This window comes from Phodopus roborovskii, unplaced genomic scaffold (assembly GCF_943737965.1).
Source record: "Phodopus roborovskii unplaced genomic scaffold, PHOROB, whole genome shotgun sequence".
In the NCBI taxonomy this organism is placed as follows: domain Eukaryota; kingdom Metazoa; phylum Chordata; class Mammalia; order Rodentia; family Cricetidae; genus Phodopus; species Phodopus roborovskii.
This window is the reverse complement of record NW_026126691.1, coordinates 575,913-590,642: the sequence shown is the minus strand read 5'-3', so window position 1 is coordinate 590,642 and position 14,730 is coordinate 575,913. Positions and strand designations below refer to the sequence as shown.

Sequence of the window (14,730 nt, the reverse complement as noted above, 5' to 3'; positions counted from 1 at the left end):
TCAAGGCTAAGGAAGCATCAAACACAGTGTTCTCATTGACTGGAACAACAGTGTTCTTAGGGGTTTTCTCCTGAAAGCCTTACAGATGACCAGAAGCCCATAAAAGACAAGAGCCCCAGACAAAGTGACCCATTTTGCTACCCCTAACACACACTGCCCGGCACCCAGCTTGGGCTCCTACCTCCTAAGAGAGAGAGCACACTGGTGCTGCAACTGGATGGCTGTGTCCCTCTGCTGGGTCAACATCTCCGTCTGCTTTTGCAGGCGCTGGTTCTCCTCCCCCAGCTGCTCTAGGCGGCTCAGGTCTGAGTTGTGCATGGCGACTTTCTCGCTGTACCTCTTCCGCAGGGCATCATAATCCTTCTTAACTACTTCCAGCTTGTCCATGGCCGTGTCATACAGCTTGTTGAGGATCTCTGAGGAGCCATTGTGCTTCAGCACCTGAGGATCCCAAAGACTCATGTTTATCAAGGAGCAAGATGGGCAGAGCAGATATTTCTCTTCTCAAGAGCTCATCTTGGGCCCTCAGAGGTAGGTAGGTGTGTGTGTGTGTGTGTGTGTGTGTGTGTGTGTGTGTGTGTGTGTGTGTAGAGGTGTTGAAGGTCAGTTGCTGCCAGTGTTGCATTAACAGGGGGCTGATCCATTGGGATTCGCTCCTGAAATGTTTGAGTTACAGAGAATCCCAGTTCTATGCACAGGAAGGCTAGAACGGCCAATCTGAGACTTCAGTGTCTGGACAGGCCTAAGTTCAAGACTGCCTCCTGACTGACTGGCATCAGAAAACCTGACAGTGAACAGTCTTCAAAGTAAGGCCAGCCTACACTGAAACTGCAACATTGGTCCCTACTAAGCAGAGAGGAACTGTGACCAAACACCCAGGAAAAGACTATTTGTCGACTGTGCTTCTCCAGAAGTAAGAGTGGTGTGTGTGCTGTTAACTTCCATGCTGGAGATCAAGCATATCTGGTACGACTCCCCTGGTAGAGGAACTGAGAAACTTGGACCTGGTTTATCCTGGGTTTACCCCATGTCCTTTCTCCTCCTTCTCCACGTTGATTTTGCCTTGTGTCCTATGGCTACAGTTTTAGTTAATGGTGATGATTATAAATTGCATCTTATGAGTCCTGAGCAAATCATAGAACCAAGAGATAGAACTGGGGTCTTTCTAAAGTAAGGACATAAAACATCAAGTGTTGTTCTACACACTGGCAGTGTGGGGGCAGGACAGAAAGATTGTGTCCCATGGTCCTTTAATCCCAATGCCAGGGTAGGGGAAATGGTACAGGAGATGCTTCTGAGCAGGACAGAGTGAGAAAGGAAGGTTGTAAGGGAGGCTACTGCTCAGGGATGTCTTTCTAGAAAGTGATTTCTAAGTGTAGGCAACAACAAACAACAACAACAAAACAAACAAACAAAAGACAGGAGGGACACAGCCAGAGGCAGGGTCATAAGTACAATGGCTTTGGGGCAGACCCACAAAGTTATGAAAAGATAGGAAGAAGAGGATGCAGAGTAGGTACAATGGAATACAAATAGGGGCTGAAAGAAGCTTTCACAAGTTCAAGGCTCATAGAGAAGGCAGAATCCTGAGGACACAGCAGACTGTGGGAGTCTATCAAGTGAAAGAGAATTCTAGAAATGAGTACAGTGGTTGGTGCACACTTGTCATCCCACCACTCAGGCAGGCCGAGTCTGGAACAGTCTCCAAGTCTGAGGTCAGTCTGAGCTATATATCATGCCAGCCATAGCTGTATAGCCAAACTCTATCTCAAATACAATAAAGAAAAAGTAACAACAACAACAACAACAAAAATCCAAAACCAAACAAACAACCCCCAACAATAAAAACACAGAAAGAATATGAGCATAAGAATGCATCCTGCTGTGACTAATAGGACTCATCATCACCTGGGTTGCTGTTCAAGAAGAGAAAAACAAATACCAACGAACAGGAGGAAAGGAATTAAGAGGCAGTCAGGGGATTGCTGTCTTCTGCTCAAAGGATCTCAAAGATCCTTAGCCCTTGGTGACTCACCAACTCTGTGGTTTTGCTTCCTTGTTTCTCAAATGACAGAACAAAACTGGATAGGCTGGCTTAGCCCTTTGCAGCTTACACAGCCCAAGAACCCTTTTTCAACATATGGGTCCCGAGTTATCAACACCATCTTTGCAGCCCAGACAGTCACAACCTTTACCTGCGAAACATTTCCTCCAGAGACAGACAGAACATCTACACAAAAGGAACAACTGATTCAAAAATCAGAATTGCAACAGAGAAATGGCTCTGTGGTTAAGAGCACTGGCTGCTACTTCAGACAATCCAGGTTCAGTTACCAGCACCCACATTGTGGCTCATAACTGTCTGTAACTACAGTTTCAGGGCTCCAACACTCTCTTCTGGCCTCCACAGGCACTGTACATATGTGGTGGGCATACATACATGCAGGCAAAACACTCACATATAAAATAAAAATAAATAAATCTATGAAAAAAATCAGGGGGCCAGAGAAATGGCTCAGTGACTAAGGGCACTTGTGGCTTTTGTAGAAGATCCAGGTTTGGTTCGCAGCATCCCAGATCCCAGATGTCTGTAACTCCAGCAACAGGAGATCCCACACCTTCATCTGGCCTCTGTGGGCACTCATACACACATCTGCATGGCCACACACACACACATGAGGGGGGAGAGGGGGAGAAAAGAGAGGAGTGGGAGAGAGGGAGGGAGAGAGAGGGGGGGGGGTCTGTGGTTTCTGTGATTCTGTTTTAAAAAATATATTAGTCTCTCTCCCTCCCTCCCTCCCTCCCTCCCTCTCTCTCTCTCTCTCTCTCTCTCTCTCTCTCTCAGATCTCAGGGCTACAAACTGCTGAAAAAAATTGTCAGAAATCAGCTCCACCCATTTCCTTCCACTTTTTATTTTTTCTTTACTTGTAAAAATGGAGGCAGCTTCAATGTTGAACATATTCCAACTTTCCTATTTTAACTTACCAAATTCTTGAATTACAGCACATGCTATGATACCTAGCCCTCTTGTCTATTCTTTTCAGAAACTGTTCAACAGGAAATCTTAGGATATTTAAGTAAAAAACTTATTTACAAGGTAGAAAGTAAAAACCCTACTGTATTGCGGAAACGCCTTACTCTCAAGAAACATACATTAAGACACTGAAAAATCTGGGGGCCAAGCACCATCTGTCACTAAAAATCTCCTTTAGAGGAGGAGGAGGGAAAGGGGAAAGAGGGGGAGGGAGAGAGGGAGGAAGAGAGAGAGAAGGAGAGGGAGGGGAGGGAAGGGGGAGGAGGGGAGGGGAAGGGGAGGAGGGGAGGGAGGAGGGAGAAAGAAGAGAGGACAAGAGGGAGGAGGAACAGCAACTGGCAGAGACTGAAGCAGCAGGTTCTGGTGTTGATGGCACAAGGCCTGTAATTCCACCACTTGAGAAACAGTAGCCAGAAAATCGGGATTTCACAGTCATCCTCAGTGATAGGGCAAGGTAAAGGCCAGACTGTGTCACATGAGACCTTGTCCCAAAAATTAAAGCATGGGCTAGAGAGCTGGGTCAGCAGTTAAGTGCGCTTGCAGAGAACATGAGTTCATTTCCTAGAACCCCAGCCATGTGATTTATAACCCCCTTAATCCAGTTCCAGAGTATCTGCTGCCCTCTGTTGATGCCTGCACACATGTCAAATATACAAACTTGTACAGGCAGACACTATGCATACATTTTTTTTAAAAGAATAAATCTTTTTAAGAGTTTTTTTTTTTTTTTAAAGAAAAACAAAACAAGGGTGTCTAATTTCTATCCTTTAGCTGGAAGCTCAGCCATGCTGAGGGATGGATGGCTTTCCCTCCTTCCTCAGGCTTGACAATATTTCATTGTCTGCACAGTCCATTACTTTGTCTCCCTGTCAATGATCACCTAGGTTTCCATTCACCTTAGCACTAATGTACAATAGTCAGATTTTTAAGCTATTGCCAATTTCATTAGCTAATAAGTGGACCTTTGTTTAAATTTTTAAAATGTATTTTTATTTCATATGTATGAGTGTTCTGCCTGCAAGCATGTCATATGCATCACATGTCTCCATTGCCTGTGGAGGCCTGAAGAAGGCATCAGATGCCCTGGAACTAGAAATACAGATAGTTATGAGCCCCCATGAACATATTTTCTGTGTTTTGGGCTTATCTACCTTTGTCTGCTAGGAATCCCATTTCTAAACTTTGGGTTCCCTTCCTTCTCTCCTTTAATTTCTAACTCGGGACCTCTTGTATGCTGAATAAGAACTCTGCACCCAAGCTGAACCAGCCTTCTCGGAGCTAGTTTCCTAGTTCAGATACCTTTCCTGGGTATATCTGCCAAAATGACTTTCTGCTACTATGTGGTTTGTGGTGTCTTTGAAACCAAAGTTTTACTCTTTACAATGGCAAAATCCATCAAGGACGCCCTTTGTAGTCTATACGTTTGTTGCTTTAAGAAAGCCTCTCCTTTCCTACATTGAGATCATAAAGTTTGCCTCTCATTATGACTTCAAAAAAGTGATGAAGTTTCATTTTCCCCATTTAAGTCCCTCAACTCCTTGAAATCCATTTCTGTGCATGGCTTGAGATAGACAGAGAATATAGCATCTTCTTCCACAAATCACTGACCACTGGAAATTGTGCAAAGGGTAAGAATCAACTGAGCGTACCCAAACTGTTGAGGAGCAGGTAATGAACTCCAGAGCGCATGAGGGACATACTCAGACAGTGCCCACCACGGAGACATGAGAAGACCACCCCACCAGACAGGACTTCCCACATCAATGGAACACCATTGCCTTGTGCCTATGTCTGGAGAGGGTCTGGCTTCTGCACTGGATTAGTGTGTGGGACAAATACTCCAATTAAGACTGACTTCATATGATCCTCTCTAATCCTCCTCCTTCCCAGGCATGGAAAAACTCTGAACAAAGACACTGTTGCCATAGCTTGAGTTCCCCACAAGAGGGCAGCCATGGGTATGCAGAGGCTCTCCAGTTTTCATTGAGAAACACTCATTTTCAGGCAGCTAGCTTGGCAGCAGCAATACCTTCACCACATCAAAATAGAGTTTGTACCACCACAGCTTGTTCTTTTACTCAGAACAGTTTCCCAAATGAACTAACTTTGAGGGGCTTAAGGCCAGGTGTGCCGGACAATCTGGGCTGCGGGAATCAGGCTACCAGGATATGCTTTCATTCCTGGTAAAATAGGTCAGGCCTAGGGAAATGTGTCTTTATACTGCTCAGTACAGCTCTGACAATGTGGTGAGTTGTGAAGACAAAAGAGACTGGTGAAAGGAAGAGCCACTGTGGTTGCCTCCAGGGCATGGCGGAGTTCCCTGGGTAAAACCCTGAGTGAAGAGGTCTTGCTTGCTGTAATCCTAGCTCCACCTCCCTGTACCTCCTGGCCTCTGGCTCATTGCAGCCTTGGAGAAGCACTGGCTCCCAAAGTACAGAATCTGGACCTTCAAAGAGAATCTGAGACCCCAAGCATTTCTCAACTTCTCTCACAAAGGCTCAGACTCAAGCCTGCATTTTATCATCAACAGCCTCAAAGAAATTAGAGAGAACTGCAGTCATGTGGATTCCTAAGAACTGGAAAAGATGCTATCTGCTAGTCTAGAATGTTGCCTGTTCATCATTAGAAGATTGTGTTCTTAGGGGAAGGATAAACACACACACACACACACACACTTCTTTTGCTGTGATTTAAAAAATACCCTGGTCAAAAGCAGCTTAGGAAAGAAAAGGGTTTATTTGTCCCACATTTTCAGATTGTAGTCTACTACAGAGAAGTCGAGGCAGAATCTTGAAGCACCATATCCACAATCAAGAAGAGAGGGAGAGTAAGCACATGAATTTTGATTACTTGTTCTCAGGTAGCTTTCTTCACTTTAACTCATTTCAGGGTCCAGTCTAGGCAGTGATACACCATAGACTGGATGTGGTGGTTTGAATAGAAATGCACCCCGCCCCTATGTAATTTGAATGTTGGTCATTGGGGAGTGGTACTGGAGAAGAAATAGGAAATGTGGCCTTTTGGAATAGGTGTGGCTTTGTTGGAAGAAGTAAGTCACTGGGGTGGACTTTGGGGTTTCAAAACCCCAAGCCAGTCCCAGTAGCTCTCTCCCTTCCTGCTGCCTGCAGATGTGATTGCAGAATGTTCAGCTTCTCCAGCACCACATCTGCCAGGGCACCGCCATGCTTCCCACCATGACAACAATGAACTAAACCTCTGAATGTAAGTCAGGCCCAATTAAATACCTTCCTTTATATGAATTGCCATGGTCATGGTGTTTTTTCACAGCCATGGGACACAGACTAAGATGCTGGATCAATGACCCATCAAGGCAATCCTCCACAGACATATCCACAGACCAACTAATCCAGACAATCCCTCATTAGACTCCCTTCCCAGGTAATTAATTCTAGGTTGTGTCAAGCTATTAAAATTAAGCACACGAGAGAGAGAGAGAGAGAGAGAGAGAGAGAGAGAGAGAGAGAGAGAGAGAGAGAGAGGTATGATCATATGTTCAGCTTCAGCTTCCCAGCTAGACTAATGGATGAGGGAAATGTCTGGGATACCTTGGGGAAAAAGTCAACTTTCATGGAACAAAAAGAACCATCTTAAAACTAGACCTAGAGCAAGGACAGAGGAAAGTCAAATTTTATTATACACAGAAATTTTATTATAACCATGAAAATGTTTAAAATGCACACAGGGCCAGCAAATGGCTCAGTGTGAAGCCTGATGACCTGACCTGAGGTCAATCCCAGAAACCCACATGGTAAGAGTGAGAGAACCAGCTCCCAAAAGCTTTTCTTTGACTTTCACACAGTGCCCAGTGACATGTACCACTCCTCAACTATTAAATAAACAAGTGTCATGATAAAAAATTTAATATATGCACAAAACAATGAGAGTCCAACTGAATGAAATAAGGCAAGATTTTTGACAGTTAAAATAGTCAACATACAGAATGGAGGTCAGACACCACTAACAATGAAACAGTATAGGTTTCTGAATATTCAAAGAAACAGACAATGGAAAGAGACCCATGATACATTCACTGGAGCATTAAAAAAAAAAAAAAGCAAATTTGCAGGAGAAAAAAAGGTTTCCCTGAAACATGATATAGGGAAAATGTCACAAGTGAATACGCTAAGGGTAGCGGAAGTTGACCACTTCTACCAAGTAAGACAGAACTGAATTTGGGGTGATGTCATCTGTTTTTAAAATTTTCTCCTTTTTTAAAACCAAGGACTGTGCATTAGTTTAGGACAGGAAGACTGGTTCAAAAACACCCTGTACTTTGCTTTCCCAACCTAGGGGCTCTTTGGCACGCCTGATACACCCCCAGAATAGTCCAAGATGACCCATTTCCCACATGAAGGAAATGAAACAAAGGCCAGACTTTAGTCCTCCTCCCCCACAGCACACACAGAGGACAAAGCACCTGTCTGCAGCTCTAAAGCTACAGGGGCCCAGGCCCAACACCACCCCTCTCATAGGGGCAGCCTCATTTCCTCTGAGATCAATCATGCAGAGGACTGGCAGGCCCCACAAATTCCTCCAGCAAACATGCAAGTCAAACAGCACCATTTATCCTATAAGGACCTCTTCAGGTTTACAAGGCATGGGAGGAACGAGGCAGCAAAACTATCCTTGTCCAGTGAGGCTGACCTCTGCCTTTAGGTCCCGTGGGGAGCAAGCCTGTGGCCATCCCACATCACCTGCCCCCTTTGTTGGTTGCCTTCCCACTACCTGGGCAATGTCTATGAAGGCCAGCTGACTAAACCAAGGAGTGCAACAGCTCATCACCGCCACAGCATCTCCCTCTGGCAGCTTAACCTTCTTTCTTGGTGGGTTCCCAGGCTAGCCCTTGATGAGAATACAGACTAACTAGTAAGAGTTGGAAGCATCTGAGACCAGGACGAAATGCAACACACCCACAAGGACCACAGCTATTCCAAAAGAGAAGGAAGCAAGTAATGACATGGGTAGAGGAAGAAGGGCTTTCAATAACATGTGAGGTGAGCAGGGAAGAGAGGAAAGAGAATGGGCAGGGATAATAAATATGTCTAAATGTATGAAGATTGTAGGTCTTCAACAGAAGGAAAGACAGGAAAGATTTTTGCCCCATTATCATCGTCGATGTCATCATCATAATCATTGACAGTCTCCTGACACTGACATTGCTCAGGCTGGCGTTGAGTTCACAGTACTCTTGCCTCAGCCTCCCAGGTGCCAAGATTATAGTCATGATATCATCAAGAGCCCAGTAAAGAGTTTTGTTTTGTTTTGTTTTGTTTTTAAATAAAATTTGCCAAGTGGTTTTAAGGTTTGTCTATATGTATTATTTTCTTGTGGAATAATATGAAAGGGTTGTACCACACCGTAGTTTTTTATTCATTGATTAATAGACATCTGGGTTGTTTCTACTTCCGGGATACTCTGAGCAATGCTACTACAATCCTACGTCCCCTAAGTTTTGTGTGAATACCTATTTTTAGTTGTGAAGTGGCTGAGCCACCTGGTTGTTACAGTTAAAATTTCCAAAGAACTGTGCGTGGCTTCTCATACAGTTACACCATCAGCAACACCTGAGGGTCCTCATTTCTCCCCACTCTACGAAGTCACTTTTATCTCAGTGTGCAACAAATTTGAAATAAAAGCAGGTGTTTTGTTGTTGTTGTTTGGTTGGTTTTTTTTTTTTTTTTTTTGCCAGAGAGAGTGCACACAGGGTGAATGCTTTAGACCTGGCATCATTCCACCCGACCACAATCACAAGCCCAAGTGGGCTGCATGAGACAGCCCCATTCTCAACCTCAATATGGCTATGAACCTTTTGCTAGACTCAGGTGCTGCCATAAGTTCAGTTGGCAGAGTGCTTATCTAGCATTCATGAGGTCTTGGGTTTGATTCCTGACACTAAACCAGGAAATAGTGGTGAATGCCTATAACCTTAGCACTCAGGAAGTAGATGCAGGGGAATCAAAAGTTTGACATCATCCTCAAATACACAGCAATTCCACACCATCTTGGGATGTAAGAGATCCTATCTCAAACACATACAGGCACAGACAGACAGACAGGTGTGGGAATGTGTGCATGCTGAATCCAGGGCCAGCTAAAGGAGAGTAACTGTGCATCACCTTTTCTGCTGCAGGCAGAGGTAGTGGGTCCTCTATGCTGTCTACAAGGATCTTACACTCAACCAGGCTCTGCTACTCTGGCTGCACTTATTTCCTCTTACAGGAACTTATCCATCCTGAGACTCATTGATCCCACAGATAAGTTACAACCTCTACATAGCTAAGTTGGACCACACAAGACCAAGTCCCCAAGGAGGAGGGCTGACAACAAAGCTTCCTGACAGCTTTGAATTCACCTCACAGCTCCCTACACTGAGCCTACCCTGGGTTCTCCACAGAAGAACTGGATTAAAAACAATTAACCCATGGAAGCACATTTTCAATAGGATACAGTGGGAAGTGGGAAATTCTGAAAATATCCTCAGGATCAGTCAATAGGAGGCCATCTAACTCAACTATAGTGATTTCCAAAACTCAACATTTCCTACGAAGGGGGAGTTTTCCTAAGAGAGTAATGCACATCATCTATTTAGCAAAGAGATGCACTATGTGAGAAGAATAGGATGTGTATAGCACTCCAGACACACAGACAAACCTAAAACATGCTGGGACTTACCCCTGTGCAGTGAAAAGAAACAAACTTTCTTTTTATTCATAAAAATGTCTCTATAGTTTCACTCCTTTGCTATTTCTTACAAACCACATTAATTTCACAAAAATAAAAAAGTATAGAAACAAAGACAAAACCATGTCCCTCTTATTCCTGATCCCATGAACCCTGCAGTCATTCCGTGAGGCAGAGCAAGACAAAAAGCTGCACCGGCCAGCACAGAAGACTCAGACCTGCTGGGGCTGAGAACTGTTGGACAGAGACAAAAATATCTAAAAAGAAAAAGAGCATGGTGTGGGGAGGGCGGCTACAGAGGGACTGGGAGTTGGGGACACATGGGAACTGACAGAGTAAGTGACCAGGAGGTGCAGCACATGGTGGCTTGAGCCTGTCACCCCAGTATCCAGGAACTAAAGCCAGAGAGAAGCATGCTCTCAGGCAGCCTGGGGTGTGTTTATAAACAAACAAAAAACAAGTTAATCAGAACTGGGCCAATCAATTAATCCTCACTGCTATTTAAGGGATGCTACCAGAGGAAAATGAGGGAAGTGGATTGAATATAGGCTGAAAGTGGAAGAATGTAGTCACAGCTCTCGCTATACAGACCAAGACACAGATGCAGCTGTGGATGAGGAGGGGCTGATGGGGTCTAAGTTAAGCACGAATCCATGGGAAGTGTCATGAGAATGCTACCTTGGGGTTTTTTAGATTTATTTATTTTGTGTATGGGTATTTATTTTGTGTATGGGTATGTCTGTGCACCACTGGTATGGCTGTGCTGTGCTGTGCTTCCCAGTCTGGTGATTTCTTGCTCAGCTCTGAGCGTCACAGGCTTCAATCAATATCAATCTCCTCCCCACTCTGTCTCTGTCTGTTGGTCGGTCTGTTTGTCTGTCTTTCTCCTCCCAATCTCTGTCTCCTTTCCACACTCTGTCTCCTCCCTACTCTCTGTCTGCCTTCTCCCTACACTCTGTCTCCATCCTCTCTACTCTCTGTCTCCTCCCCATTCTCTGTCTGACTGCATGTGTGTCTGTCTCTGTATCTCTCCTCCCTGCTCTGTGTGCATGTGTCCATCACTGTGTCTATCTCTCCGTGTGTGTGTGTGTGTGTGTGTGTGTGTGTGTGTTTGTACCACCCAGTGCATGTGTCAGTATGCAGATATTGCTGACATCCTTCCCTGTGGGAATCTGGGAAGGAAGATATCCCAATACCCATTCACGCATTTAGCAATCCAATCTAGCTTTGTTTGGGAAGATTTAGGGTTGGCCAGTGTTTCTGACTAACTGAAGCACCTAGATCTCACTGTGCAACCTAGGACAGCCTTCTACCTCAGGTGGGATTAGAAAGATGAGAAATGAGATCTGTCAGATTTTTCCCTCATAATACTTTTAAATAACATTTTCCCTCATCAAAGGGGGTGAAGGAAAAATAAATGACTGATACAGGAGGCTAGAGAAAGACTGTAAAATGAACCTGGATTGGCTAGTAAGCCAGAGACCAAGGTGAGGAAGGAATACAGGAGCCATGTCAAAAGGAAGGAGAAGTAGCTTCAGGAACCAACACTGGCCAGAATGAGCTACAACACAGACAGTATACAAGAGTGAAGAGGAAGGAGAGAAAAAAGGGTGAACAGAAGCCAGGTAAGGCCAGTAGAGAAGTCTGGAAACACCAGCTTTGGAATGACCAAGAACAGTGCCAAGAATGGGCCCGAACTAGCCACAAATCAATCAATGGGATTCAAGAACATAGCAAGACAGACTAAATCAAACCATGAAGATCAGACAGACCCAAGCCAAACCTTCTACAGGATCAAGGGCATGAAAGTCAAGGAAATCCTTAAGAACCGAGGGAGACCCAATAGATAAAGAAGGCTATTTCCTTCTCAATTGGGTTCCTTACTAAGAAAACACATTCTTAAAGGACCAGATGGTTGAAGCAGGAGGAATGGGAGATGAGAAATGGTGAGAGGTGGAAGAGATGAACAGAGTGTGTTATTTCCAATGACAAAACTGTCAAAAGGAAAATCAACACAGTGAACAATAAATATGTGCTTTAAAAGGACTCATCTTTCAGAAGACCACCCAAGACTGCTATCTTCCCTTAGGGACTAAAACTGCTATGGGGGAAAACTTTTCCCTTGAAGCCTCAGATCTCCCATCTCCTGCCCTCAGCCTGTCAAAAGTCCTTCCAACATCTATAGTTACCCACCCTGTCAGCTCCAGACTAGAAGTTCCAGGTTGGGAGAACTGTCCAGCACCACTCACAGAAAACAGGGTTGACAAGCTGCTACTCAACTTCCTGTTAGTGTGAACCAAGACCCGGACAAAGAGTAGAGAATACATTGGAATGCAGGAAGAAGACCACATGACAACCAAAAAGATGACAATGAGAACCACTCACTTGGCATTTTGCAACATGCTTTCCATCTGTGATGTCACAAGATCCCTGCAAACTAAATGAGCCACACCCTCCCCAATGCCCTGCTATATATACTCCAAGTTGCATGCCTCAGAGTACACCCCACTTGGCACTACCTGAAATGCTCATGACAGGCAATAGTGTTATGTGAGTAGTCTGTCTTCCTCATAGGAGACAGCTTCTAGCAGAGCAAGATGGTTTGTTTGCCCATATTCAGAAGAGTCCTCAAAAGAGACAGACTTTTCAAAAATGGTTATTAATTGTCATACAATCAAACAATTGGATGGACAGTATTTGGATGGCTAGATGGATAGGTGAATGACTGAATGGATAGAGGGACAGGCAGGTACACAGATGGGCAGGGAGGTGGCCGACTTTGGCCTGCCCCTGGCTCTGTAGTCTTACCTGCTGTTGCTGGGCCCGGAGGTCACCTATCTCCTTCTGGTCCTCCTCCCTGAGCCGCTTCATGTCCTCCCAGGATTGCTGGAGAAGATCCCGCTCACGCAGCAGCTTCCCATTTTCCCGTCTCAACATGTCCACGTCATCCTTCAGCTGAGTCTGGTCACTCAGGAGCCGGCTGTGGAGGGTGCTGAAACCCCACAGACACATTTAGTCCTAACTAATTTCTCCCTCACATCCCATCTCCAGGAACCATTAGCTGCAGGTCCCCAAAGTGATCAAGACAATGACCATAGGAGCCAGGTCAGCAGCACTCAGAGGGAGGCCAAACCAAGAGAACAAGTAAACCCCAAAAAGACTCAACCCCAGTTCTGAAAACCCCAGCAGCAAAAGGGATACAAATATCTCCAAGGAAATGAGACAGCCCCAACCTGTGCCTATATGTCCTGGGACCTAGGGCAACATGGCAGGTACAGAGCAATACCCTGTGAGGGAGGTCAGGGGCCCCAAAGAGAGAACACCCAATCTGTCCCCTGAAGTAGGCTCCCAGGCAGAGATCTGGAGACTTGGGCAGCCTGAAACCCACCTTGTGTTTTAAATCTTTTTTTTTTTTTTTTTTTTTTTTTTTTAATCTACCAGCTTCTAAGGCTCACAATAATGCTGGGAGGGGCTAACACTCTATTTTATACTTAGCAAAACTGAGTCCTAGAGACACAAGTCCTCTCACAGAAGGCAGGCAGCTTGCTAGCCCCAGAGCCCTGGACTCTGTCCAGAAACTGAGATGGGCAGAAGGTGGCTGGCTACTCCACAAGTCCTGGGGCCCCTCCCAGCACAACACTCACTGATAGAAGTCTGTCTCCTTGGCCACCTCCTCGCACCTCTTCAAGGCGTTGGTGTGCTGGTTCTGTAAACTCTGCAGATCAGACATGGCCCGCACACACTGGATCTTTAGCCTTTCATAATCAGGATTCAGCCTGTGGTAGGGCCTGGCCCCAGGAGCAAAGAACCCCATGAACACAGGCCTCAAGGGTCACATGAATTCAGGCTGTATCCTAGATTATCCCAGCCCAGTGGATGCCAGGTTCTGGCTCCTATGACTGTGGCCACTTGATGCTTACTAAACTTGCTATCCTGGCTTCAGTCAGCAGAATCTGGGTGTCCACCTGGAGGAAGCCCTGGCTTCATGAGCGTCTCAATAGCCCACGAGGAGCAGAATTTCCCAGGAGTCTAATGCACAGGTCTGGAGCCACCAGAAACTGTGATGATATTTATCCTGTCTTCAGAACAAGGAATTTCAATCCTGGTGCCTATTACTACTTGGTACCCAGAGCACACAATTGATATTCCCAGGAGGGAGGCCAAAAGTCCAGATGGCTTTATCTCCCCAGGGGATCACAATGTGATGCTAAGGTGAGCACAGGCCATCAGCAGTGCTGAGTAAAGTGGGGCTCCAAGCCTCAGCACTGGTGTCATATGAATACAGAGAAAGGCAAATCCTCAAGCCCCACCATAGAAACCCAGACTCCCAGGATCTGGAGGGGAAAAGGGAACCCTTCAAAAGGCTCCCTGGGGAATGCTGGTGCATGGTTTCCTACAGCAGGCTGAACAAATGCTTTTTGCCAAGAGAACAGATACTAAAACTCACAAAAATTTTTCTTAAAAGATGCCAGGTAATATGTACCTTTATGGCAAGAACATTGAATGGGTCTACAAACCACAGAAAGGTCCAGCCAGCAATGCAGCAGGTCAGGGTCTTCAGGGAGACAGTACATGTGTGTATGCATGCCTGTGAGCACATAGCACATACACAAGCATTTATGGCCCAGGAGTGGGTGCAGCCAGCAGAACGAGGGTACAGGGGAAAAGTTACTGTCTCAGCATGTGGTACAGGACCAGGCGGCAACAGTTAAGAGCTCCTGGTCTTCTTTAACACTAACAAGCACCCAGCAATCAGGCCCCTCCAACTGCAACCAGAAACACAATCACCTGTGAGACAAACACCAATGCCTAGCTCCTCTGCCACAGACTCAACACAGCTGGCCTATCACAGAAGCTGTGATTCTCAGGTTTTCCTCAAATGGGTGACAGGAACAGACATATACTTACCTAATCCCAAATATCTGTGACTTAGATCTTATAGGTTCTTATTTTCACTTGGAGAAAGCATAAAGACACACAGAGGAAGCAGAGA

General features: G+C 45.4%; 1 protein-coding gene across 2 annotated transcripts in view; it reads right to left on the bottom strand.

The window, feature by feature from the left end:
• Positions 1–14,730, bottom strand: part of LOC127214357 (disks large homolog 5) — a 104,510-nt gene that overhangs the window by 44,410 nt on the left and 45,370 nt on the right. For both annotated transcript variants that reach the window (XM_051174761.1, XM_051174762.1), the window contains exons 4-6: positions 13,382–13,525; positions 12,546–12,729; positions 182–441 (exon numbers count right to left, since the gene is read on the bottom strand). In XM_051174761.1, the coding sequence (XP_051030718.1) occupies positions 182–441; positions 12,546–12,729; positions 13,382–13,525 (588 nt within the window). The remainder of the gene's footprint in view (positions 1–181; positions 442–12,545; positions 12,730–13,381; positions 13,526–14,730) is intronic.